Below are 27,126 nucleotides of genomic sequence, written 5' to 3' on the forward strand. Positions count from 1 at the left end.
TACTGTTGACTGTGACGAATGACTGTCGGTCGAGTGTCGACTGCTACTAATACTGAGTAAATGTCAATTTAAGATGTTTAAACTTCTAGTGTTTAACGTATGCATATTCTTAAATAAATTATAATTTATCTTCTTATTGCACTTATAAACTTTGAAGTGCACTACAATGGATGAAGACTGGCAAACAAAGAAGTCAACTATTAGAGAAAGAGCTGAAATGTTATTTGTTTCTCAAGACTTGTGTGATTGTGAATTCCTTGTAGGTACTGAAAAGGTTAAGGTGAGCTTAAAAATTAATACTACATGCTAACTTATATATTATTTCTCAAACAGTTTTTATCCAAGTATAATATTGTGGTACTACTTTTCAAGACACAATTCACATTTGTTGTTGTTGATGTTGTCAATAGAAAGTGCAAAGTGACTAGGATAGCAATGTTAATTTAATAAAAATGAGGAAAGGACTAAACAATTTTTTTAAGCATGGTAAGCCGTTAGGTAGGGTGGTTGGTAACTGCAGTTCCATTTCGGATCACAAAAACTATGAAGTAGTATATCAAAATAAACTTATTGATAGCCTATCTATTAAATGGTAATATTAATCTGATTATTTATAGCCTATCTACTAAAAATTAATGCTGATTTTATATTACTATACCTTATTATAGGGTGATTGTTTAATTTACCCACTTCACAGTATTGGTACTTACATATTAACGCCACCGCAGCAAATATTTACTACAGTGAAACTGTTTAAAAGATAATGGCTCCCGGATAATACCAAAGTACCTTTATTAGTTTTGTAGATAAAAAAATATAGCTGAACTATACCTACGATGACAAAATAAGTACAACATTATTCGATTTGACATTTTGATGTTGTATTATTCTGTAGTTTATATAGTCATAACATATTAATGCCACCACAGCAATATTTCTACCAATGCACCAATAAAGGAACGTCGTTTGGAATCTTATTTATCAGAGTTCATATGGCGACAGCATCCGTTGAAAGAAAATAAAGACAGTTTTGAATCTATCTTGTATTCTTTATCTGTCTATTTTCTATCCAAATCCTAGTTAATAATTTGCTTTTAAATAAAATATTTTGGAGTTCTAAAGTGTTTTGATGGTAAACAAAGTGTTTATTTTATGTATTATCAACAAAATTTTAGGTTTAGATTGTCTGCACTTGATAACCATAACTTTTTTACTGCGGTGGCGTTAATACGTAAGTACCTACCACAATATTATTTTTCAAAAGGAAATTACTTAAAAATTTGATTAAAAAACAATATATAACACTTAAATTTTGGAAACACTGAAACTTTTTTAATATTGTAAAAGGCCGTAGTTAGTAGTTGAACTGGCTAACAGTAAAACCTCCACCTGCGCTGAGGGCGACGGATGAAAAACATCCCTCGAGATAGTACCGATCAGTAAAATATCAAATTCCAAATGTCTAATTTCTAATGTTAACTAATTAATACAAACTCATCTAACCATACTAATCCTGTCTAAAACAACAGTAATTTTGTACTTTTCTTGTGTGAACATTGTTATCCCGATAAACCCTCCATCAATGTTTACCCACTCCTTAGGTTGTTATCCCTCACCTTGAAACTCCTATTCCTCTCAGTTCCATATTTGATGGACTATTTGAGATATAACTTAAATTTCAAACATATTACCAATTATTGTGCAATATATGGATCACAGCCACGTAAAAATTCTTTCTGAAAATGAAAACGCTATTTTAAGAAATTTATAAAAGTGGTTTTAGATTGTTATAGCTCACATGGCTAATGTAAGCATTACCCTTGTTAAGAGTTAACTCATTTAATTTCATATTTATATGTCAAATTCAGCAAACTACATAAAATGGTTGTTGAAAATAATAACTTCACTAATTATTGCTTTTGTGAAAATATTCAATTGATATGAATAAATAGCAACAAAAAACTACTCAGACATATTTATGATAATTTGGCAGATTAGCTAGCTGAATAGCCCCATAGATTAGGAAAAGATCAATTTTCCCCTTAAACCAGTGAGGAATTTTTTCTCTTGAATAAAACAGAAATTTAAATCTGTTTAATTTAGCCTGTCTATTATTTATGTTAAGTAGCCTATACTTAACTAACCTTTCTTCTCTTAATATTTTTATTCAAAAAAAGTTGTTGATAGAATCAGATATAAACAATACATTTAGTAGCACTAAATTGGTATTAAATAAAAAATTAAAATAGTTAAATAGAAAATAGTTAAATAAATAAATTAATAGTTTTTTTTGTTTGGCCATATATCGATTGATTTAGTTCAATTTTCCATTTGGTTGCCCGATATGGAACTGTAACCTGATTGAATCTTGAGTAGGCTGTTTATGGCAGTAGGCCACCCCATAGAAGAAGAAGGCCATTTAGCTCTCGGAAATGGCATTTGGCTCTTAGGCAGGGTGAAACTTTGGATTATGCGATTTGCAAGTGGCGTGGACTGAGCTTCCTGTTGAAGGCTTCCACTTTTTCCCCACTTTTTTCCACTATATGCCAGCGGCTTGATTTTATTCCACTGTCCAGTCTGTGCTAGTCAATCAGCGAATACATACCATCAACATTGACACATTGTTTCAATGGAAGGTATTGTCAGTCTGCACCTTATGTCTTCACTATTGATGCCGTCATAGAGTTAGAGTTTACCTCCTAAGTTATTCAAGTAATGAAATTCTCATTCTGAAATAGTTAAAAATCTTCTTTCTTTTCCTCAAAGATCTTGAAGATGTGACACAAATGCTCCTTTTAACAGACTAACACTAACTAAGGGGTGAACCCATGTTTTTCTTTCTCTATTATAAATAAATACTCATATACAATAGACGCAAAGGTAACTTGTTGTATGTGCTCACTGTGTTTGAAAGTGAAATTGAGACTCTGTTCTAGTGTGTTTTGACAAGCTAGCGCATGCTGCTTGCCTGCAGCTTGTAAAACGCAATCGAGCCTGAATCCTATTTGAAAGTAACCACATTATTTTTATTATTGCTAGTTGTTACTGTTTTCACATGTATTGATATTTTTAGTTATAATGAATGTTTACAATTTATAGCCATCAAGATTGTAAATATGGGATTTTCCATTGACAAATAAATTCATTTTGAACAATATGTGGCACGCGTATTTTCCAGTCAGTCGGTTTACTCTATACAGTTTTTATAAATAATGCAAATATTTACTAAATGAGTGAAAATACGATTTATAAATTTTTCACGCCTGTGTCGAATCAGAAGAAACGTCAAAGGTCGAATTCTTCACCAATAAGTGCGAGTGATAACCTCAACATGGACGGTGAAAAGGTAGGAGAAATGTCTTTAGGACAAACTAATGAGTGGTTTAGAGGCTATGCTTGACAAAAAACCCCTCGCAAACCTTGTAACCAAAGAGGACTTAGGTGTAGTTACAAGTAGGGTTAGTTTGTGCTAGAAAGTGAAAATAAGGAGATGAAGGTAAAGTTATGCCAAATAATTGAGGAAAATAAAATAATTCAGAATAAACTAGTGGATATGGAAGCAAGAGGAAGGAGGAATAACCTTAGTATTTAAAGGGCTTAAGTGGAATAGCAGTGGCAATACAGACTTTAGACTCTTGGTCAAGAATTTTTGTAGTGAAATTTTTGGTACAACCAACTCTTTATGGGTAAACAGGGCTCATGCCTTAGGCAGTAATGGACTGGTAATTGCGCATTTACCCTCAGATGCAGACATAGACTACATAATGTCACGATTAGCCAGGCTGAAAGGTACAGGTTATGCAGTATATCGTGATTATCCTATAGTTACACGGGAGAAGAGGTGGAAGCTAATGGCGGTAAGGCGTGAGATAGAGAGGGTAGCGGGTAGACGTCGAATGCCCCTTGTGAACGACCGTCTCATGATAGAAGGATGGCGATTTACCTGGGAGGACGGTAAGCTGGTAGCAGCAGGTGCTCGAGATGGAGCTGAGCGGCTGAGGGACATAATCACCACGATCTCACAGATTTCCTTTCGAGGCTTTGCTAGGGAGGATGATAGACAGAAGAAAGTGCAAGACAAGAGTGTGGAGGCTGCAAGGGCAGAAACCTTGCTACCAACATGGAGTCTGCGGGGATGCCAGGGTCGCGACACGGACTTTCGCGCAGGTGAACGGGGAGTGGCTGAAGATCAGAAAGCCAACCCTCCAATATATTCTCAAACCATTATATCAAGGGACTTAAGAATTATGAGTTACAATGTTTGTGGGCTTAAAAATAAGGTAAATGATACTTTATTTCTAGAATTTGTTTATGAATTTGATGTTAGCTTTTTATTTGAAACATTTATAGATGAGAATGATCAACAGTTTATTTTTAAATAGATTTTCCCAATACAAAAGTTCATTTTAATTTTGCTAGTAGCAAGCTCAATTTGGGGTGCAACATAGGTGGATCAATCACTTTAATTAATTTAGCATCTCCTTATTTCAATGTACTTAATTTGATATACTTGGACAACTTCTCTTTGATACATGTCGATCCAAAAAATATAGATTTATTTATATTACCTGTATATTTAAATTATAATAAGTGGGATATGGAATTTCTTAGATTAAGAAAGTTTTTGGAAACAAATATTTTAAGGAACCTTTTGCTTGTAGGCGATTTAAAATGGGCGTATTGCTAAAGAACAACTTACATTTGAGGGTGTCATTGAAATTTTAAATAATAATTTATCAGATTTTGAGAGATTCAAGGGATTCTGTAATCAACAGTAAAGGCAAGAAACTGTTAGAGCTAATGGGAGACTTTGGTATGATAGTTTTGAATGGAAGATCTGAAAGTGATAAGAATGGTAATTACACATTCGTAGGGACCAATGGGCAGTTTCTGTGATAGACCTAGCTCTTATGACTGGCCACAGTTTACACTTAATTCGGGACTTTGAGGTTGTCTGTCACCCCGGTTCGGATCATCTGCCAATTAAAATTTTATTAAAAATGAAAGAAGGTGAAAAAATTGAAAAACAGAAATAATAAGAATAAGTTGTTGCCATTACTACCCAAATTAAAATGGGAAGAAAGGAATAAAGACCTTTATTGTACGGCAGTGGGTCAGTCTGCGTTAAATTTAGTCATATGCGACAACAATCAGGTAAATGTTAATAATATAATTTGATTGCATTAAGATTTCAATAAACAATCAAAAGCACCGCGATGATACACGAAAGATGCGGCCAACTTTCAAACAGCCGTGGTATGACTTCGAGTGTTACAGTTCTAGAAAGAAGGTGTTTTAGGTTATTAAATTTATTTAGAAAAAACTAATTCGCATCAGGTTCGATTAAATTACATTGGAGAACGGAAATCGTATAAAACATTGTGCCAGTATAAAAAAATACAACATTATGAGAGTATTATTTTAAATATGAATAATATTTCGAATTCAAAGGGGTTTTGGGAGGCGATAAATAGTTTTAAGAAACAAAACGCGGGAGAGTGGTGGGAAAATATTTCAGTGAGCCAGTGGGTTGCACATTTCAAGAGCCTGCGAAATCCCCCTTTATTATCAAATTATATCTCTGCTACGCAGAACCACTAATTATGAATGAAACCCTAGATAAGGAACTTGATATAGTTGAAGTCAGGGAAGTACTGCGTAAGCTGAGGGACGATAAGGCTCCCGGTTACGACAGGAGTCCCCTACGAGTTTTTTTAAATACGCTCCACATTCACTACTTGAAAAATTACTTACTGTTTACAATAAAATATACTTAAATGGCCAAATACCGGACAGCTTTAAAAAATCTGTTATTTTTCCAATATACAAAAAGGGCGAAATCAATGTAGTAGAGAACTACAGGGGATTATCATTTATAGATAGTGTATGTAAAATATTTTGTAGCATAATTTTAAACAGGTTAGAAAAATGGGTAAATGAGAGAAATATCTTGACGGAATTCCAAGCAGGCTTTAGGAAAGGCTATTCTACTATAGATAACATTTTTAAATTTAACTTGTATGGTAAACTTACAATTATTGGCAAAAGAAAATTGCAAATTATACTGTTTTTTATGTTGATTTTTCCTCTGCATTCGACACAATTCTTATTGATTCTCTATTGTATAAGCTGTCCGTGTCCTTGGGTTGTCGACTCACATGCTAAAAATACTCAGAGGAATGTACAAACGGAACTTTCGGCTGGTGTTTGGTGTAAAGAGGGGGTGACGCCTGCTTTTAAAACTGAAATGGGTTTAAGGCAGGGCTGTATAATGAGTCCCTTATTATTTTCTTTTATTTATTAACGATTTACCGGATTTGCTGGGTGGAGGATGTATTTTCGGGAAAACCAGGGTGAATATGTTGCTTTACACGCGGATGATATAATTCTACTCGCACTACAGCAACAAGCTTGCAATGTATGATTAATAATTTAGAAAATTACTGTAAAAATTGGAATCTAAATGTAAATTTTAAATAAATCAAAAATAATGGTGTTCAAAAAAGGCGGGAAAACGGAGTAAAATATGTGAGAGGTGGCGGTACCAAGGGACAGGGAGATTTGAGGTTGTAAATGAATACAAATACTTGGGGCTCATATTTACATCACAGTTATCGTGGAAACAACATTTTAAAGAAAAAGCAAGGGTTTCAAAATTAATATAAATTCAGTTTGGGGAATGTCTTTTAAAAGATAAGAAGGTGTCTCTGTTAGCAAAATTCACACTTTTTAATGCTGTTGTCAGGTCAGTTTTGTGCTACGGAGCCCAAGTATGGGGATACAGAGAATTTGACGCAATTGAGGGAGTTCAAAGAATGTTTTTGAAAAAACTTTTTTAGACTCCCCTTTAACACACCAAATTACACACTTTTTGTCAAAACTGGCGTGGAAAAATTATATTACTTTACCCTTCAATTAAATCTAAATTATCTCGGAAGAATCTGGAGCATGACGCCAAATCGTTTACCTTACATATTAGCAAAGGAGATTGTATTAAAAAAAATTTTCTGGTTCAGGGAGTGGAAGAGCTTAGGAAGTAAGTGTGGAATCGAGGTAAATTTTTTAATGTTGACAACAGCGTTGAGTTGGTGGGCCAATTGTCTAGGGTGGTTGAGGCGATGCGAACAGGCTGGCGAGTGGAACGTACAGGCCGTGCTTGTACGTCTGTCTATCATCCACATTATCTAACAATAAAACTTGACCTTGGAGATAAGACATTCCTGAAAGATTGTTATGATATGAATATTATGTCTTGGGCAATTAAGGCGCGGGCAGGCCTGGTTGATTTAAATTACAAACCTTGGATTCCTGATAAAAATCACGTATGTTCTTTGTGTAACCGGAATGAGTATGAGACGGTCTTTTCACTTTGTGAGTATTTGTCCTATTCTGGCAACGATTCGGAGAAAATGGTTTGGGGAGTAACGTGCTAAGCGAAAAACAATTTTTTTGACTACCTTAATGGAAAGGATTGGCTTCAATTTGGAAAATATATGAGAGATGCGTGGAAAATGCGGTGGGATTTAGTGTATGAATTTAATTTTTAAATATTGAAATATAGATGAAAAACTTTTATATGACAGTTGTAAGGATCCCAAAATAAAATAAAAACAAATATTTATATTATTGTGTGTGTGTGTGTGTGTGTGTGTGTGTGTGTGTGTGTGTGTGGGGCGCGCGCGCGCGTGAAATAATACTTTTTCCTTTTCTTTTTTCCGATATTTTTGAACCTTATTTTGAATCGCCAAACTTAAAATATCTATAGTTTTGGTTAATTTACATTTTTTTTGTATTAATTGTAGTTATAAGAAGTGTACAGAAGTGCCAACCAGACAGACGGTCGAAATGACCATTGTATTTAGTGCAAATTTTTGTTCCTTACTTAGGATAAATAATACTTATTTGTTTTAGTGAGCTAAAGCTAGTTCCTATTAAGATTATTGAGGGTAATATTTTGTTTTTGTTTTATTGTACAAATAAAGCACTGTTTCTTCTTCTTCTTCTTCTTCTTCATTTTGAACAATAATTATTATCTGGTAAGCTGACAGTTTCTTTTAAAATATATAACATACGGAAAATTAAAATTAGAAACAACAAATAAATTGTAAATTAATAGCCACAAAACAATTAATTCATTATTTTTAATAAATAAATATTGTCTGTTCCTATTTACTTATAGACAAATATACATGGGCTATATTATTTTATTAGTCAATACTAACATATATTTTTTAACTGATAAAACATAACAGCAGAATAAATTTCATTAAATACGATGCGTGTTCAGAAAGTAAGTACTGTTTCATTCTACTGCCGCTGTAGCGCTGCAATCGGTGATCCGCGTATGCACACTACACTAGTCGTTCTTGTTCACTGGCTATCGTCACACCATTTTAGTTGTTCTACATTGTGTTTTCAGTTTTCCCTGAACGATTTCCAACAAATTTCACGCACTCATTTGTACAGAATTGTTACGGACCGCTTAGGTTATTGCAAGCTGTGTTCCTGATGGGTTCAAAAAATGCTCATTGATGTACACAAAACCAAGAGACTTGGAATTGCTTTGACTTTTCTCACATGGTGCAGATTTAAAAAAAAAAAAATGTGACAGGTAATGAAACTTGGGTTAGTCATGTCACACCGGAATCCAAACAGCAGTCAATGGAGTGGCAACACACGCAATCTCCGAAGAAATAACAATTCAAGACGACAATGTCAGCACAAAAAATTATTTGCACTGTCTTTTGGGATCGGGAAGGTGTTTTGCTGATTGATTTTTTCCCAAGAGGTGAAACCATTAATGTTGCAAAGTATTGCGAAACCTTAAGAAAACTGAGGCCGGCAATTCAAAACAAATGGAGAGGAATGCTCAGTAACGGCTCATCACCATTTTGAATAGTGATTTGCCTTTTACCTACATACCATAATCAGAAAAAACATTCCATTCTTTTTAACACACATATAGATATCTGGAAATATTTTATTAAAATTTGTTCAATTGATGGTTATTTAAAGAAAACAGGTTTTTCCCAGACATTTGTCATCATTCAGTGATACAAACATCATTAACACTGTGTTTTGAGATCTGTAATATGATCTCTTCCTCAGGTGAATAACTAACCTAACATCTATAATCTAGGTTAAAACAAAAAATCATAAGCTTAAGTGATTGTGTGTTGGTTGTCGAATCACAACAACTCTAAAACATGCACCTAAAAACACTTAACACTAATTATTAAAACTAAACTAAAGAATACAGATCACAATATGTCTGTATTTACTGACCAACTACAAAGAACTGAGCTCGCTTCTGAAATAAAATAATACAGTTTTCAAATAAAAATCAAATACCACTTGGAAATAACTAAAATAAAAATGTTCACATCTTAGTTCACTCAAAATTCAAAATAAAAAAATCAAACTTCTCTTTCCACTAGTTGTACCTTAACTTTCAAGTCTTTACAAATCAGATACAACTCTCTCAAGCAATAATTAATGTTCAATTAATTTCCAATTAATAATTCACAATAAAACAGTTCCAATTAAATATTAATAAATTACTAAATTTCCAAATCTCAATTAAAGTTATTCACAAAATTCAATTTTAATACACTTTTCTTGCAAGTTTGAACCAAATGTAACGTGTATGATTCTATTGTGCTCTATTGTTCATCGAGAATCAATTATTCAGATTGCTCTGTAGTTTCTATGAATTTAAAATATAAAAAAGACAACAAAATTAATTTAATATCAGATCTGGAAGAATATTTCAATATAACGTACAATAAATTTGGTGCTTACCTCAAAATCCCTCGTGGAAAAAATTTAGAAACACGGCGCACTGTAATCAACTTAATTCAGCGCCAAAAGAAGGGCGAAAGTTATGAGCTGACAGTTTTATAGTTCCCCTCCCCCCAAATTCTGATGGACATCCGCGGCGTTCTTTCATTGGCCCAGCCGTATCCAACTCAAGAACAATAGCCTTCTCAGATCTAACGTAATTGCAGAACAAGACAAGTTCTGATCAATTCAAGGCAGTGAACCGCCTTCCTAATAATTTAAAATTACCAGCACTAACTTGCCAAAGGATTACATATTCGTTTTTATCCTAACTTCTCACAATCTAATTTAAAATTAAATCCCAATATTTCTTTCCCAAAATGTGTATTTAATTTAAGTTTTAATTAAAAAAATAAACCAATGTAGCTTTAAAAACGCTACAAAAGGGCTTTTTATTATCGTTGGCTTATTCTAGATGAACTCATAACTATACTATAACTCCACATTTCTTGTGTTTTATTTATGTTCTTTGATACATAGGAATTAAATTTGATGAAATAAATAACTTAATGCATGTAAGCCTTTAAATGTTGTTTATTAACATATCTGTAATATTATCTGTTATTAGAGCATTATTGAACATTGGCGTTCAATTCAGAGACTGATATCTCAATGTAAGTTCTGCACCAGAGTTCAGTAAGTTTCAGCTCAAGAACTATTGATTATGTATCTCTTTTGTTCCTAACACCTGATAGCATCATCACAGCAAAGGCACTCCTGTGATAAAAGTTATAATTTCCCTCTTTCAAATTGTATTACCATTACTTCATTACCAAATTGTTCAGTCTGGAAATTGCATTTTATGTATCTATAAAAGTATGAATAATCATTTATTACTTTCAGATCCCAAGTCACAAATTATTTCTGGCTATGTCCAGTCCTGTATTTTATGCAATGTTTTTTGGTGAGATGGCAGAAAGAGAATCTGTTGAAATCAAAGACATTGAACCTGATGCATTCAAAGGAATGTTACAGTGAGTATTATTCTGTTTTTACCTCCATTGCTATTATAAAGAATATTACACATAGTAGTAGAAACTTATCTATATCTGGTTTCTTTACTGAAATAAAGGAAAATAATTTATAAAATTTAACTTTTAAAATATAAGCGAATATTGTCACCTTAAGAAAGAATGAACTTTGTTGCTCTTGTATTTGTCTTAATGTGAATAATATTATAACAAATCCCATCTCCAATAAGTTTTTAGCTTTACCGAAACATTAAGATGACATTAACTATACTTCACCTCATTTAAAATGTTTATGAAAGAAAAAAGTTGTAAAAATTGTCTTTTTATTATATGAACACAGGTATATTTACACGGATCAAGTGGAGTTTGAATCTTGTGCACATGCTTGTGCCGTGTACACTGCTGCCACCAAGTATCTCCTTCCCTACCTGGAAGAGTACTGTATAAAGTACCTTCTTGGTAACATCGCTGCAAACTCTGCTTGTGAACTCTTTGAGTTTGCCTTATTCCATGATAACTCTGAAATCAAGGATACATGTTTGAAGGTAATTCATTTTTAAAACATTTATTTCAAGGTTAACCAATATAAATGTTTGTTCCAGCTCTTTAAGCTAAAGTTCCAGAACAGAGAAAATAAAATGGTTTTTATCACTCCACGAGGCTTTGTAGATATTTAAAGTAGTAATTTTGGTCAATATTTAACCACACCCGTAAGTAATTAATGGAAGATATGCTGTTAAATATTCATGTAAAGGTCAGAATATTTTCCTTAGAAATCTTCAGGTCAGGAACCTTCTAAAAATTTAATGGACACTTTTCGAGATAAAAATGCTGAAAATTTTACCTTACAATTACATTTACTTTTATCAGGAAAAACTAGTTCCAGGGCATTTAAATTTGAAAGGAGTGATTCTAATCTTATTAAAATTGTAATTGCCGAAGCCCTTGGGAATGAAATTGTAAAGACACATACATACAAGCATACATAATTTTTTACTGAAATGAATACAGTATCAGTAAACATAGTCATTAGCAAAGATATCTCTTCAAGATTCGTATGGAAAGGAATCCAACAATGAAGTCATTGGTAATGATAGAAGCATCCTGCCAATTGAAACATGTTGTAGGCCAGGGGGAGACAATTTAGTCTAGGCGAAAGCTGAAATGTATCCAAAAAGTTGTTCTGTTATTTAGATTGATCTGCCAGCCAAGGGAAAATCAATCATCTGTCCAATAATTGAAAGTAAAGAATGGTTATCGAAGATTTTCAGGATGTGCAAAAGTTAATTAGTCAGTCAGCACATAAGAACATTATTGATAGTGTAGTTATTAAACAGCCGCCATTTTGTACTGGATCAATCTTTTTGAGTGCGGTTTGCGGCATTAAACTCTGCTAGATAAGCCCTTTAAAATGATGTGCATATTGACCTATGCTCCTATTTAAGATTTCTATCTGACTCCTTGCGGGAAGTCCCCACGATATCACAGAAAACTGATAGTTCCTTCAAAAAGTAGATTTTTAGGTGTAGTGTTGATGTACCAAATCTTGTTGATTTATCTGTTATCGTTCAGAAAATATTATACCTTTGTAGGACTTTATGTACACCCTGTATTTTTATATACCAATGTCTTTTAGCAATTAAGCATAAAGAACATGACTACATCACTAATGCAGGTGTACATAGGTATGAAACCAGGAAATGCCTTGATGTCCATGTAAATAGATCTAGGTTACACAAGATCTCAAATTGCTTCCCTATTATATCCACTAAAATGTTCAACTCCATACCCCTTACAGTTAGACAGCTCCCGGTACAGAAGTTTGGGCCTGTCCTAAAATCCTGGTTGTCAGATATCCCTTTCTACAGCCTAACTGAATATTTTGAATCTAACCATTCCCTTCTGTTTGGCTATTTAAATTAATTTGTTTTTAATTTCTGCATGTGTTTAGTGTTATTTATTATCACTGTATATTGCATGACCCAATACTCTTTAGATTGATATATGTACTTGAATTAATGAGCCCTGATTAAATAATGGTTCTTAGTTATATCATGACTGTTTTGTATTCTTAGATGTAGTCTTCCACAAAATGTATGACTAATTTTAGTTTTAATATTCACATTTATGCCTAGTTATATTTATATTTGTATTAGTGCAGGGCCTGTTATATATTGGTTATATATTAATTAATTAATTAATTACTGCATGGACATGAACTGCACACTGTTTTTAACTACTATTAGTCAAAACTTTATTTTCTTACATGTAGTAATTTTTTTTAATGTTGGTTAGTGTTTAATTTTAAGACCTGCATAAATGCTTAGTTTTATTTATATTTTTAGTACATGACCTGATAGACATTTATTGGTGCACGGACTCTAATTATTGCACGCAACTAAGTTTTGTAGTTGAATGTTGTTTTCACTAGACATAGCATATTACAATTTGTAGATCGGCTGAATAAATCATTTTAATCATAGGCTGTAGTGAAAAGGTGTCCAACTATTCATAGTACTTTTTATATAATTATACAAGTAGTTACTTGGTACCAAACACTTTGGGAGATTGTAAGTGATAAAGTTTGACTGCAGTTGATAAACATAGTCCTACAAACAAGTGTCATAGTTTTTTAAGTCCTTTTGATGTATGTTCATTTGTTCAAGGAATAATTCATTGATTATTGTAAAATTTAATTTCACAGTCCTTAGTTCTTATTTATTCTTATATTATTATTTATCATTCTAATCTTATTATTTATCATTCTAAGTTATTATTTAGTACTTCAAATCAGTCTTATGTGGATAATTATCAATTTTTAAGCATAGAATATTATTGCTTCGTAAGCTTATGCGACCAATATACCGTTTACTGGTTCAAACCGTGATGTAAAATTGCTTGCACAGTTCAAAATCTTGATATAATTCGGCCTCATTGTGGAGAACCATCTTCAATAAAAAAATGTCAGAATATGGCTCGCCAAAATATTTAAGATTTGATTTGCACTAGCAATTTTTTATGTAGTTTGAAAGGGAAGACCTTGATTGTATGAGAACATATTTAAATTAATAATGAATGAAACTTATTTCGGGATTCTTAGCTTTGCTTATTTTTTAGCTCTTCAAGTCACCAGACCTTAAAATCTCTGTTTAACTTGCTGTTGAAAACATAAGAAATCAAACAAACAAATATAGTTACAACTATTTATAATTAATTGTCATGTTCCGTACAGGTATTCCAAAATGACACTCAGGGAGTGTTAAAAAGTACTGGTTTCCTTGAGTCAGAATTTTCAACTGTACTAACAATTTTTGAACAACCTAAACTTGAACTTGACTCTGAACTCGAACTGTTTCAAGGTTTGAAGGAGTGGACTGACGCTGAAGCTGGACGATTAGGTGAAGTTTTGTTTTTTTTTCTTGCATGATCTGTTTATTGACACCAAACCCTAGCAATAAGAATAAGACTAAGAATATTTTATTGATTTAAATAACAATATTCAATTGCATTTCCATCAATGTTTGTTGTACAGTAAGTCTATAAAGCTATGCCACACATAATTCTCCCTTAAAACATTCTGTTTTAGTTCAAATCTCTTTGCTTACAGTTAAGTGGATCATCCCAGCGAGCAAGAACACATCAACTGAATAAAATGCTCTGGACACCAAAGGATGTTTTGAGTTTTAAAATTATTATATTGTCAATAGTTTTTAGTCCTCAAGGGAGCCTTTTTGTCAGTCTGACATCCATCTGAGATGGTAGACACTTGGAATCAGCGGGTCTACATTGTTGGATAGGTTTCCCTGTCCCTTGTCTCATATTGAGGAACCTCTACACCTTAAGCCAAGGCACACTGTTTTTTTTAGAGCTGAATATAACAACCAAACTGCTGAAACTATCTTGACAGGGAGAACTGCATAATTAAAAATCTTCCATCAAAATTTTGACTGTCTCTCTCTAACAAAATAGACATTATGAGCCACCTTGTTGACACTATAAATCCCGATATATTAATCATAACAGAACACGACCTTCCAAAGACAAACTTGAAAACAACTCCTTAGAGGGCTATTCACTAATTGCAAACATCTGTCTATTGGACCACCAAAAGGAAGGCATTGCAATTTTTGTAAAAGATGAGATTAAAAAAATTGCAGCTAGTTTGAATGAAAACATAGTCTAGAGCTGGTTTATAAATTTTCTATAATAAAATTGACATCACAAAAAACATCTTTCTTCATTATTGGAATTTACAAACTAAATACGAGGGTCGTCCAGAAAGTAAAGAACGTTTTGTTATAAGTCAATAAAAACAAAAGATAAGAGCATGAAAATTTATTTATAAATACTTATAAACTTACTCTATTTTTATACAAAATCGCCGGAACTGTCAAGGCACTTGTTGTAGCGTGGCACCAGTTTTTCTATACCGACGTTATACTGTTCTGCCGCCAAGGAATGAAGCCACGTTTTTACTCCTTTTTTGAGGTCTTCGTCACCCAAAAAGTTTTTTCCGCCTAAAAAACACTTTCAACTTTGGAAACAAGTGATAGTCACTCGGAGCCAGATCTGGACTATACGGAGGGTGTCCGAAGATTTGCAATTTGAAAGAATTGAGTTCTGCTTTGGTTCGTGCACTGCAATGAAGCCGAGCATTGTCGTGGATCAGCACCACTTTCGACGACAGCATTCCGCGTCGTTTGTTCTGAATAGCGCGGCGAAGCCGATGCAAGGTCTCGATGTAGGCCTCTGAGTTGATTGTTTCGCCTCTCGGTATGAACTCCACATGGATTAGGCCTTTTCGGTGGCCGTCAGTAACGAGTGACGGCCTTCCACTTCATTCCTCGTCGTGCACATTAGTTCGACCTTCCTTAAATTGAATGCACCATTTTCTCACTGATGACTCGTTCATCGCATTGTCACCGTAAACTGCCTTAATTTGCCTATAAATTTCAATAGGTCGAACATTCTGTGCATTCAGAAACCGTATCACACTACGCAGTTCACACTTGGCGGGATTTTCAATTAACGCCGCCATTTTAAACTTTCACAGGAGACGCAAACGTGACCTCACGGTACCGCTACTCAGCTCACACTGAGGCAGAAGGTGTGGCTAACGAACAAGCTATCTACCGCGGTGGTGGGGGAACTGCGCCGCCCGTGATGCGCAATCGTTCTTTACTTTCTGGACGACCCTCGTAATAACTTTGACGAAGCCATTGACAGCTTATCAAGCATCCTGGGCACTCTACCTATACCTACATGGAATGGCCCAACTGTTATTATGGGTGACATCAGTTTGAGATCAATTGAAAAAACAAAAAACTGAAGATACTCTCTAAGTCGCTCAAGACTACAATTAACACCTACATGTATCACTCCACACAGTGCAACTTCCATAGATATGGTTTGCTCCAAACAGCTTCCTTGTGAACCAAATGTCTCCGTAATCAACTCCTTCATTTCTGACCAAACAGAACAATTAGTGATAATAACAAACTTTAAAAACAATTATCTCCTCAAACTATATATAGCAGACATCTCTCAGACAGAAACCTAGCACCACCAATAACGTAATGAAAAAAGAAAAATGCAGTGACGTATTTAGTTTCAGATCAGTAGAAGAATCCTATGACAATGTTATGGAAATTTTGACTTATAACATGGATTTAGCATATCCTTATACTCACACTTGCATGAGGAGAAAAAGAAGACAACTGATTAAATATGACCAAGAGAGTAGCGAAAAGCATAAGAAGAATACCTACTGGCTGGCACAAATGAAACCAAAACTACTGCAATAGAAAGAAAGGGAACTTATGACCTTTACCTCAAGGTGCAAAGAAAACATCTGGCATCTGAATTAATTAATAATGCTGATGACAAAAGAAGAGCAATGTGGCGTATAATAAATAAAGAAGGTGAAAAAATAAATATACAAATGAAACTATAGAACTCAAAACTAATGAATGGTACATTGACATCAGATCCTGTGATAGTAGCAGAACAACTAAATAAATTTTTAGTCAATATCGCCAGTGATACACTAGGTCAAGTGTCTATGATAGTGTTCCTGTTATACAGCCACTCCCCCCCCCCTCCCCAGGCAGAAAATACATATCTTCATTCTTTGGCTGACAACTCAAAATGTAGTGAAAACAACTATAATGACACTTAAACCAAAAAACTGCAGCTGGCTTTGATGATATCTCCTCCTAACTGATAAAAGCATGCCTTGAAGATATAGTATGCCCACTGACAGCTATAATCAACAAATCATTTACACAAGGTGTTTTTCCTTCAAAATTGAAATCGGCAAATGTTTATTCAAAGTTCCAAAAAGGAGATCTAACCCAAGATAAATCCCTTTGCTCTCTGGAGTATTCAAAATTATTGATTAAATTGTTCTGATACAATTTTTAACATGTTGCAATAAAAACAATCTGTCAACCAAAGATTAAAATGGGTCTCAAAGATTATGAATAATAAATATTGCCTAGTGTCTAAATTATAAACTCTACTATGTGTTACTGCTTTCTGCTTCATCACAATTGCTTACAAAGGATATGGTATTATTGTTTTGACAAGTTTGGTTATGTTTTATGTTTACCTCAAACTTGATTAGTGCCTTTTGTTTGTGTGACTTAGCTGTGGAATAATGCGTGGATTTTAAAATATTGGCAAGAACAAGTTTAAAGGAAATAGATACTACTGTACAGATGGCTACTGTTATTAGTGCAAATCTAGAAGACATTTTACCTTGTGAGTGTAATCCTGCTGGAGGTAATTGTGTATTTGGTCTAAAATAAATCAACAAAAATAGGATCTTAGATTGATTTAGAATGTTCAAAGAACAAAAAATAAATGCCAAAAGAAAAGAGAAAACAAAGAAGGAGTAACAGCAGATGAGTATGGTGCTAGATGTTTTAGTGTAGCCAGTTTTTCCAGTTTTTGGGCCTACTGAAAAATCACTTTTCTTGGCACTCAGGTACACTTTTTTTTTACTTAACCTCTTACACTACCAGTCTGAATATCTTTGCTGTTGTGCATAGATGTAAACCCTACAATGGTAACTAACTGTGTTTGGGTATAAGGGTTGGAAATTTCAATTATTGTATTTACTTACAAATAAGTTGTCATTGCTCTAAAGGTATAAAAATAGTGTAAAAAGTTTTAAATCATTGAACCTACGGTTTTTTCTCTAAGTGTAACTGAACATTGCTGAATGGACACTATAGGGTCTACAAATTTCCCTTAATTTTATTGTGAAACTAGGCAATTAATTATATTTAATTTTAACATTCAATAACTTTGTTTTATACGCACATAATTCTAAAATACATCTTGACAACTACTGCCTTAAAATGATAGAAATAAAGAAATCGCTATGTTTAGTTTAATCCATACTGCAATGATCTTTGTTAAATTGATATCTGAGATTAAATTTTACTGTCTGAGAGCCGAAAGAAGTCTTCATATAAGCCTGTTTTGTGTTAAGTCATATAAAACCGTGTGAACTGCGGCATTGTTTGTCTAATGAAAGCTATAAAAACTTTATTTCTTCTTTGACGAAATATTTGTTTATGTACTTAGTAAATTTATATTTTTTTGTGATGGTGTACTAGCGGTAATTTTACGATGTCACCAAATCTCTGACATATCAAGGAAAGAATAAGTTTATGTTTGAATTTTCAATATGAACTATTAATTATAATTATATTTGGATAGTTTGTTGGCAAACTACTAATATATATTGTATAATATTTCCCTAATATCAATATCTTAAGAACAATAAATCATCACTATTGATTGCTATACTAGTATTTGTGTCATATACATTTGTATAATAATCTGTTTTTGAACAAAATATTTTGCCTCATGAGGTTACAGCAAAAACTGATGTGTCGCATCTGGGAAACCTAATGTATGCCCAGGAACAGCTTATTACCAACCGCAAATGTCGAGATATTGGGGCAAAGTGGTTTATTTATACATCTAGTTTGCTGTGTATGATGACTGTTGAGAGTGGGTGGGACTCCCTAATTGTGAAAGGTTCCTGCAAGCCTAATCATGAACAGGAACAGAGCCAGCCTTAGATAATATAACAGAGATAGTGCCTGCTATCTCTTCTCATGGTGGGCGAACATGGGGTCTCAATAGAGGTTACCACTACTCCCAACTATACCCTTCCTTAATATTCTGTGACTCTGGAAGCAGTACAAAGGTCATTTTAGGATTAGGTTCAATGAGAGGTCTTCTCAGCTTCTTAGCCTAAGTGAACAACAAACAAATAAAATATTTCTTATTGGAAAAAAAACAAGACAGCTGTATGAAGCCTAAGAACTATAAATGTTAGTACAATTTTACATTTTGGTGGGTTCTGTATTTAAATAATAATATGTATTTAATAATATTCTAAGAGTTTAGTTTTGTATATTTCAAATGTTTAATTCAAATTAAATCTATAACTTACTTGCTAAATGTAAGTATATTAATAATTATAAACTATACAAAATTCAAAAATGTTATTGTAAATACAAGTGGGTAAATTTTATCTGTTTATAACTTTTTTTTCATCTGAGAAGTTGTGTAGGACTTGACAATTATTGAAGTGTAATTTAATAACTTACTCCATATTTTAATTTGTGTATAAATAAATAGAAATGTTTAAGGTGATCTCTGAAACCCATTTGTTCTGTAGGTGTAAGTGTCGAGTCCCTGTCGACATCGGTAACTGAAGCTCTCAGTAAGATCAGGTTTCTTATGATGACTGCTGAGGAGTTCACGGGAGGGCCAGCATTGTCTCCACTTTTGACTTCAGAGGAGAAACTGGCCATTGCAATGAATATTACCAAGCCAGGAGTGATAGAGATACCTGAACGGATCAATACGAGCAAAGGTCCAAGGGAGGTGATGCAGCCTGATACAGTAGTGCCTGTCCCACCGTTGGAGTGGAGTCTGGTAAGGGAGGTGTCAGATACCATTGTGTACCCTGTCACCCGATGGGTCAATCCCTTTCCACGGAAGGGCCTTACAGTTTCTAGAAACATCAGGCTCAAAGGGGTTAAGGTAAGAGTTAAAGTTTGATTATCAAATACTCTTATAAATTTGGATCTTGAGTATGCCACTTTTCAAAATTAGTATCAATACTCAATAGAGGGTACATAAAAATGGATATAATAAACTCGCAGTTATCCGCAAAGCCCATTTTGGTCTTGTCTGTATTCAACCCAGCCAATCAATTGGGAATTTTCTGGTTGGACCATGTCTTCGTCACTTTCAGAGTCCTTGTTTTCAATTGGCTCTTTATGTGGGACAAAGATAGGATCAGTGTCCCGATCCACCAGAGGTATCAATCTCGCTGATGTTTCCATCAAAGACAGTGTCTAGAAAGTCTTCAAATTGCTGCGAATCTGTGAAAAAATTGAATACTTTGTTAAAAAGTTATGGCCTAGCATTATATATTTTAAACAACTGGTCTATAATTTAAGTTAGCAATTTCCTTCATGAAATATATAACTTTGTAATATATCCTCACAATGAAAACCAGCCAAAAATGTAACAGAAAACATAACAAACAAAATAATATCCCACAAGGAAAATTGAGACACAGGTCAGTTTGAGTCCAAATGCCTCCTGGAGGCGACATAAAAGTTTCTAGACTTGCATAACAACTCAATTACAATAAAGCGACAGCTTAGACATGTATGCGTAAGAACCAATGTTATAAAATGTGTATCACTTTTTGTTTTTTAAACACCAATGTTTAAACCTCATTGAAATGAATCCTGTTCTATTAGATACTTAAATTGGTTATACTTAATCTTTTAGGAATGTCTGTCATTCCAAATAAATCTGACCATAACATAACCTCAAAAATCTCAAGTACTAATTACAGACATCAAGATTCAAGACTAGACATTAGAAATCAAGTTTGTTTTTGTTCGTATGCGTGTTAGGAGAATGCTGCAAACCCAACCTAAAAAGGCTCACCCTAGCCAATATGGCAACAGTTTAAAGTTACAAATTTCAGCTTGTTGAATAAGCTTGATTGTCATTCCGTATGTTAGATAAAAAGTGATTGAATGCCAAAAACCTCACAGCATACGAAAAACAATTTTTTCCACATTCGCCATATTCAAAAACGGTCTAGGAGGAAACCTTTTAACATTTTCCTACAAACAGAATCCTAGTTGAATCCTTCTACATTCATGATAGCAGGGATAATTCTATTAACCAACATTTCGTTGTAAATTTCTCCATTCAAATTTTCATAAATAATAAATTAATAATATTTTGTCCTACAATACCAGCCCACACATTCACCTTTTAGGGATGCTGGGTGTGGGCCTCTATCATCCAGTGAGGGTTTGTATCGGCCCAATATCTACTGTTATGCCGATTGACATTTCCATTTAACATAAATAGAACTTGCTTCACCAGTAAAAACTATGTTGTTCACAAAACGTTTAAAATATTTTTTACATTTTAAAATATTAGTCACAAAACTGTTACGTATGTCCAAAAGAACTTGTCGGTAAAGACAAGATATGGGATTTCCCTAAACAAGAATGATTAATGTACTACTAATGGCAAGCCTATTGTTGCCACAACCCCAGCTGATAAGGAGCGTATGTACAGTATGCCTGATAAAGCCAGCTTGAGTCGATGTTATTTGTTTTCAAATTGTCTTGAATCCACGTCAAAACGTCTATGGAATTGGCGCTAAACAGCAACGCAAGAATCGCCACTGTAAAAAAATCCCTCAACAACAATCACGAGGTGCTCAGCTGACCACCACTCTGTGGTTACTAAAAATGTCCACGTATGGGCTCTAGAACACACCTATTCCCACCACTTACTGTCACATTGTATGGAGATGAAAACCATTAGATCATTTTACCGCCTCCTTTATAAATAATATATTTATATATAAATACATATTTCCAGTTCATATTCCGCTTAGTGCAATATCTGAAATCTGGCACTGCCAAAGGCTTGGGTTCTGAAATCTGTTAGTCATGTAAGTCTGAAGAGATCCAAAAAAGTCAGTAACGAAGACGCTCAAAATGAACTCTTTTTTTATTATTTCAACATAAGAGACACATCTAGGCCACAAAATCAAATGTAATATATATGAATAGGTGTTTTTATTGTCTCAATTATTGTGAACCTGGTGGGACAATGAGAACATGTCTTTATCTAAATTACACTTGATTTTGTAGTCTGGGTGTTTCTGATGTTGAAAAGATGCAAAAAGTTCGTTTTGAGCTTCTTTGTCACTGTTTTTTTTTTATCTCTTCAGATGGACGTGGTTCCAGGAGTCAAGTCTGTGCCAACTTCAGATGTCAGACACTGCACTAAGCGGAAGGAGAAATGAAGCTGAACTTGACATTCACATTTACTATCATGTCAACAAGTACAATAGTGCATTAACCTGTTGAGTCCCGGGTTATGGCAGCACAGGGGCATCTGCTGGCCCGGGTTTTTTCTGGCACTTGGTTACTACTTTGCATTATAGTTATTTTTTGCATCTGCATAATCATATACTCATAAGTTTTATTTTTATGTATATTTATTTCATATTATTGATATTTCTAAATTCAAATATACATATTTAAATTTATATATATATATATATATATATATATATATATATATATATATATATATTTTGATTCCAAGTGTAAGTTTATTTTTTATAAATCAATAAGACTAGGATAAACAAACTAGGAAAAAATCTAGGTTTGTAGATTCCTTACTTATTCCAGAATCAGCATTTATTCCAGATTTTGAGCTGTCAAATGGAAATATGTGCGGAATAAAGTTGGTATCATTCATAGGGATAGGTAATTGGAGGTAGCTTTCTACGTTTGGGGTTAGGCCTACATTCAGTTCCTTCATTACCAGTAAAGTCATTTCTGGGATTATAATTTTGAACTACCTCGTTTATTACCAAGTCAACACTATCCAAAGTAGGCTTATTTGGACGATTATTAGAATAAACAGTATCACCTGATGGTCCTGGTACTGGTTCATCGAGATAACCTAAATCGTGGTTGAAGTCTGCATCACGAACTAGTTCACTAAAAATAAAATCACCACTTCTTACACGACTGAAAATATCCACATCACTTTCGTCGTCACTATCAGATAGTTCACTAAACTCACTGCCCAATAATTCATTAATATCTTGATCAAACAACTCATGCTTACGCGAAGCCATAATTATTGTGTACAAACAACAGCAACCGGCTGAAACGCCTCGACGTTTAGAGTAAAAACAGGCTGCCAAGTATCGTAGCGCGAAACAAAATATACCTCACGAGAAAGCCAGTGTTCTCCCGAGTAACCCGGTATATTGAACGTCATTTAATTTAGCGAATTGAGTTGAAGAAAACGCAAAAATAAAACGCTCTGCGCGCGGCCGCAACAGTGCGGCAACGGGCCACGACTGCACACTTGCCTCAGTCGCAACTGTGCGGCTACGGGATCCAACAGGTTAAAAATAACTCCAGAATCATTCTTTTACCAGTAATACTAATCGATTAATCTGTTTTCATTTATCTTTTACCAGTAATACAAATCGATTAATCTGTTTTCATTTATCTTTTAATCATTTCATGTTGTGTTTGCCCTAATCTGGTATATAAAAAATAAAAATTACACAATCTAAGCAATTGTGTATAATGTAAGAATCCGTTTTAAGAGAGAAGTCTGAACTGCAAACTAGTAGATACTTACAATGACTTGGAAAATTTTCAACTGAAACATGTTGCTTGTCCAGATTGCCTCTCAACGAGCATCAACTAACGGCACCGAATGCTCACTGACCTATAAGGAAAATGTGACAATGGTGCTCAAAAAGGACTGGGCGGTCAAGTTTTCTGGTGCCAAGTATGTGCAAGACACACCCTACAATAGTACCTTCACTGTGCTCTTCTACAAGCCAGTGCTCATTGAGGTAGGCAAGAAGTATTGGATCATCGTCCAATTCGACAAGAACGGTGACTACCAGTTCACGCGTGATGCATGCAGCGTCTACACCCTTAACAACATCAGGGTGGAACTGTACGAAGAGTTCTCTCCCATCACAGAGTTTCTGTTCTGTGACAAACCTGAAGACCAACAATAGTCCAGCGAGATTAGTCATGTAATGTTAGACAAATATCTGTCATGTAAATATCACATTCCTTGGTCTATGTTTTGTCTGTTCTGTTATGTCTACTTGTAATCGTCTCCACCAGCTCCTATCAAAAATGGTCTATTTACACTATATTATCGCTAACTAATCAGTTATATATGTACATTTTCCAACATACTATTTTATAAATTAATGTTCAGTGTACAAGGATGATACGAAATATTACATAAGTAGATCGAAACAAAAGTTAATTTAATTTACTTACTCAGGCTATAAATGTAATTAAAATAACCATAATAACAACAAAAAGGCCGATAAGAATTTAATAAGATTAATATGTGCTAGATTAACTAAAAGGATTAGTAAACAAAGAGAAATATGTATTTTATAAATTATATAAATAAGTTTTATAAATTCATAAAGTACAAGGAAAAAGTTACAAACTTAATACCCAATTAATCTTAACAAATATACAATGGATAACATAACTTGATATATGATAAGTTAGATATTTTAGGATGTATGACTTGAAAGCATATTTAGAGCTCGATTCATAAAATTACGTATATGTGGTTGGATGCTCATAAATTGAACTGCATGTTTGCCTGTGGTCAAACAGCAAAGTAGTCTGTTTTGTTTGAAGTTGGGAGTGCTCAAACCAAAAATGTTGTTTTGGCTGTGTTGTTGATCGTATTGCAAAGTCTCATAAGGCTCGTTATGATACGTCTAGCAGAAAGTTGCACAACTTTCTCAAGTATTCACTTGAGAATGAGAGGTTTCTAATGTCCTTCTCATTTAAAGCCTACTTTTTTCATAAGTGAGTAGTCTATAAATATATTTACAAGTTTAACACTTCCACTTTTAGGTTTTTTGCCTGTTTTATTAAATCATGCGTACCATGAATGACAGATATTTGTTAATAGTGTGAAGCAGGCTGTGCTTAGTCCTTATATAATGTAGTAGATATTGTTAGTAATTAAACATTTATTGAAAATATTTATCAGATAGTATTACCATTTATGTAGAGTTTTCTTTAAATTTATTTTACATTTTGTATTAGAAATAATTTATTTTTGTATCTAATGTTTTTAATCTTTATGTTTTTTAATATTAATACAATTTATTTTAAATCATATTAACATGAATTTCAGTGTATTAAAACTGTGTATGTTTTTTTTTAATGACCATGGTACTCATGTTTCATGATCAACGTGTTACAAGCTATGCAATAAAATCAATTATTTTTAGGTTTGTATTCTTGGTGATGGTGGATTTGAATGGGTAAGTATTTCTGAGAACGTTTGCGAACGTTGTGAGGATATGAAAACAATTAACCGAAACATTATGTTTTGAAACCTGCAATATTATCATATTGTCAGTTAGAAAAATAAGTTAATTCATAGAATTACAAGCAAGACAACAAGTACATAAATACGAATTGCTGTGACACATACAATTCAGGAAACATCCAGCATAACCTGAATGTGAATAAGCTAAAACTAACAAAATACCATAAAACTAAGTTGACTCACACTTTGTACGGAGTAAGCTAATAAACATACTGAGATTAACAACTAAAATTGGATTTTAAACTGAATGGATATTTCAAAGCAGTTATAAAAAAGTGAAGAAGAAAAAGAATGTTAATATAGAAACAAAGAAAAATTTTCATATGTTACAATTATTGGTTTCCTTGAACTATTGGATTAAATTAAATTCAGTTCTTGGACAGCGTCTAGTAAAAACAGAGATAAAAATAGTATCTAAAGAATAATGTTCAAGTGTAAAATACATTTAAAATATGGAACACTATCTCAAAATAAAATTACAAGACCAAGTAATAAATCCAATTTACTAAATGTACATTGTCTGTCTCATATTCAGTGTTCCAATTCAGGATTGTCTTGATAGTTCTAAAGACATCACTTTTAATGCTAGTTAGAAGGTTAACATATGAATAAAACACAAAAATAATATAAAATATGACTTCTGGGCACGGTTGAAAGAAATATAAAAGTTCATGTGTAGTTTTAAATCCTAAAATGTTAAATTATAAATTAATTAATAGTTTTAATGGTTAATTAATATGTATAACATTTTTGCTATTACGAATTTTTTGTAGAATATTTTTAAAAGCCCATCATTTTGAAACCTTTCAAGATATCGTAATAGTTCTGGGAAAGAAGTGTTTTGTCAAAATGTTGATTTTATAAACACTTATTTTGATCTGTATGGAATAATAAACTAAATAAAAAATGTGCACATGTAGAAAGCCATATTTTACATAATTGAATTGAGTAATCAATGTGTTAACTCAAAACTGTTGAAACAAATCCGTACAAATAACCACCGTATTGAACTTTTAGTTTATAATCTAGTTTATATATAAAAGTTTATAAACTTTTGAGCGTAATAAATCAATTGTACCAGGTTAGGTTAGAACCAGTTAAAAATAGTGTTCGTTATAGTTATTCATGTTGCTGCTATGATACTGCATACTTCTCAAAACCTAATGCGGCCATTAACTTAAAACATACAAGATATCAAAAAACTTATAAGAACTAGAGTTTTTGTAAGTGATGAGAAAATTATATAGTGCATTTACTCTACAATGCTTAATGTTTTAAATAACTATGTTCTTTGAAATCCCACCCTCTTAAAACATTAAGAGATATCAAACTGTTAGTAACAATAAAATTATACTACATTGTTTAAGTTTTTTTGTATTATCTTTGATCTATGTCAAACGTTTGAATGAAGATTTTTGCTATAGCATGTTTAAACAAATGTGACAACTTTCATCTTCAAAACCTTTATTAAGAAGTCTGTCTCAACAATTTTATCCGAAGCATAAATCAATTTTATTTCCATAAGAGATTTGGTAGGGATTTTGGCTATCGTATTCATGTCCATTCAACAGGTTTTGAGGTTCTGAAGCAATAATCAGTGAAGGTATACAAAAAACTTCTTTAAATTCTGTCATAAGGGTGATTGCAATGGACAGATTTCTATAATTCTGTTTAACTCTCTAATTGGCAGTATATAATGAATAAATCACCTAATCAATCATGTAATAAGTAAACATAGTCAGGATGATGCATCTAAATGGATAAATGTTAAGTAAAGGGTTAAAATTGAATAAACAAAATCTTTAGTTGCCTTACTCTGCTT

General features: G+C 33.2%; 1 protein-coding gene across 1 annotated transcript; it reads left to right on the forward strand.

Moving 5' to 3' along the window:
• On the forward strand, positions 1 to 25,202 carry LOC124360029 (BTB/POZ domain-containing protein 2-like). Its single transcript, XM_046813280.1, has 6 exons — positions 1 to 280; positions 10,684 to 10,814; positions 11,152 to 11,356; positions 14,044 to 14,209; positions 19,513 to 19,880; positions 23,599 to 25,202. The coding sequence occupies exons 1-6, from the start codon at positions 167 to 169 to the stop codon at positions 23,944 to 23,946; spliced, it is 1,332 nt and encodes a 443-aa protein (XP_046669236.1). The 5' UTR covers positions 1 to 166; the 3' UTR covers positions 23,947 to 25,202.
• The last annotated feature ends 1,924 nt before the right edge of the window (positions 25,203 to 27,126 follow it).

This window comes from Homalodisca vitripennis, chromosome 1 (genome assembly GCF_021130785.1).
Source record: "Homalodisca vitripennis isolate AUS2020 chromosome 1, UT_GWSS_2.1, whole genome shotgun sequence".
Lineage (NCBI taxonomy): Eukaryota > Metazoa > Arthropoda > Insecta > Hemiptera > Cicadellidae > Homalodisca > Homalodisca vitripennis.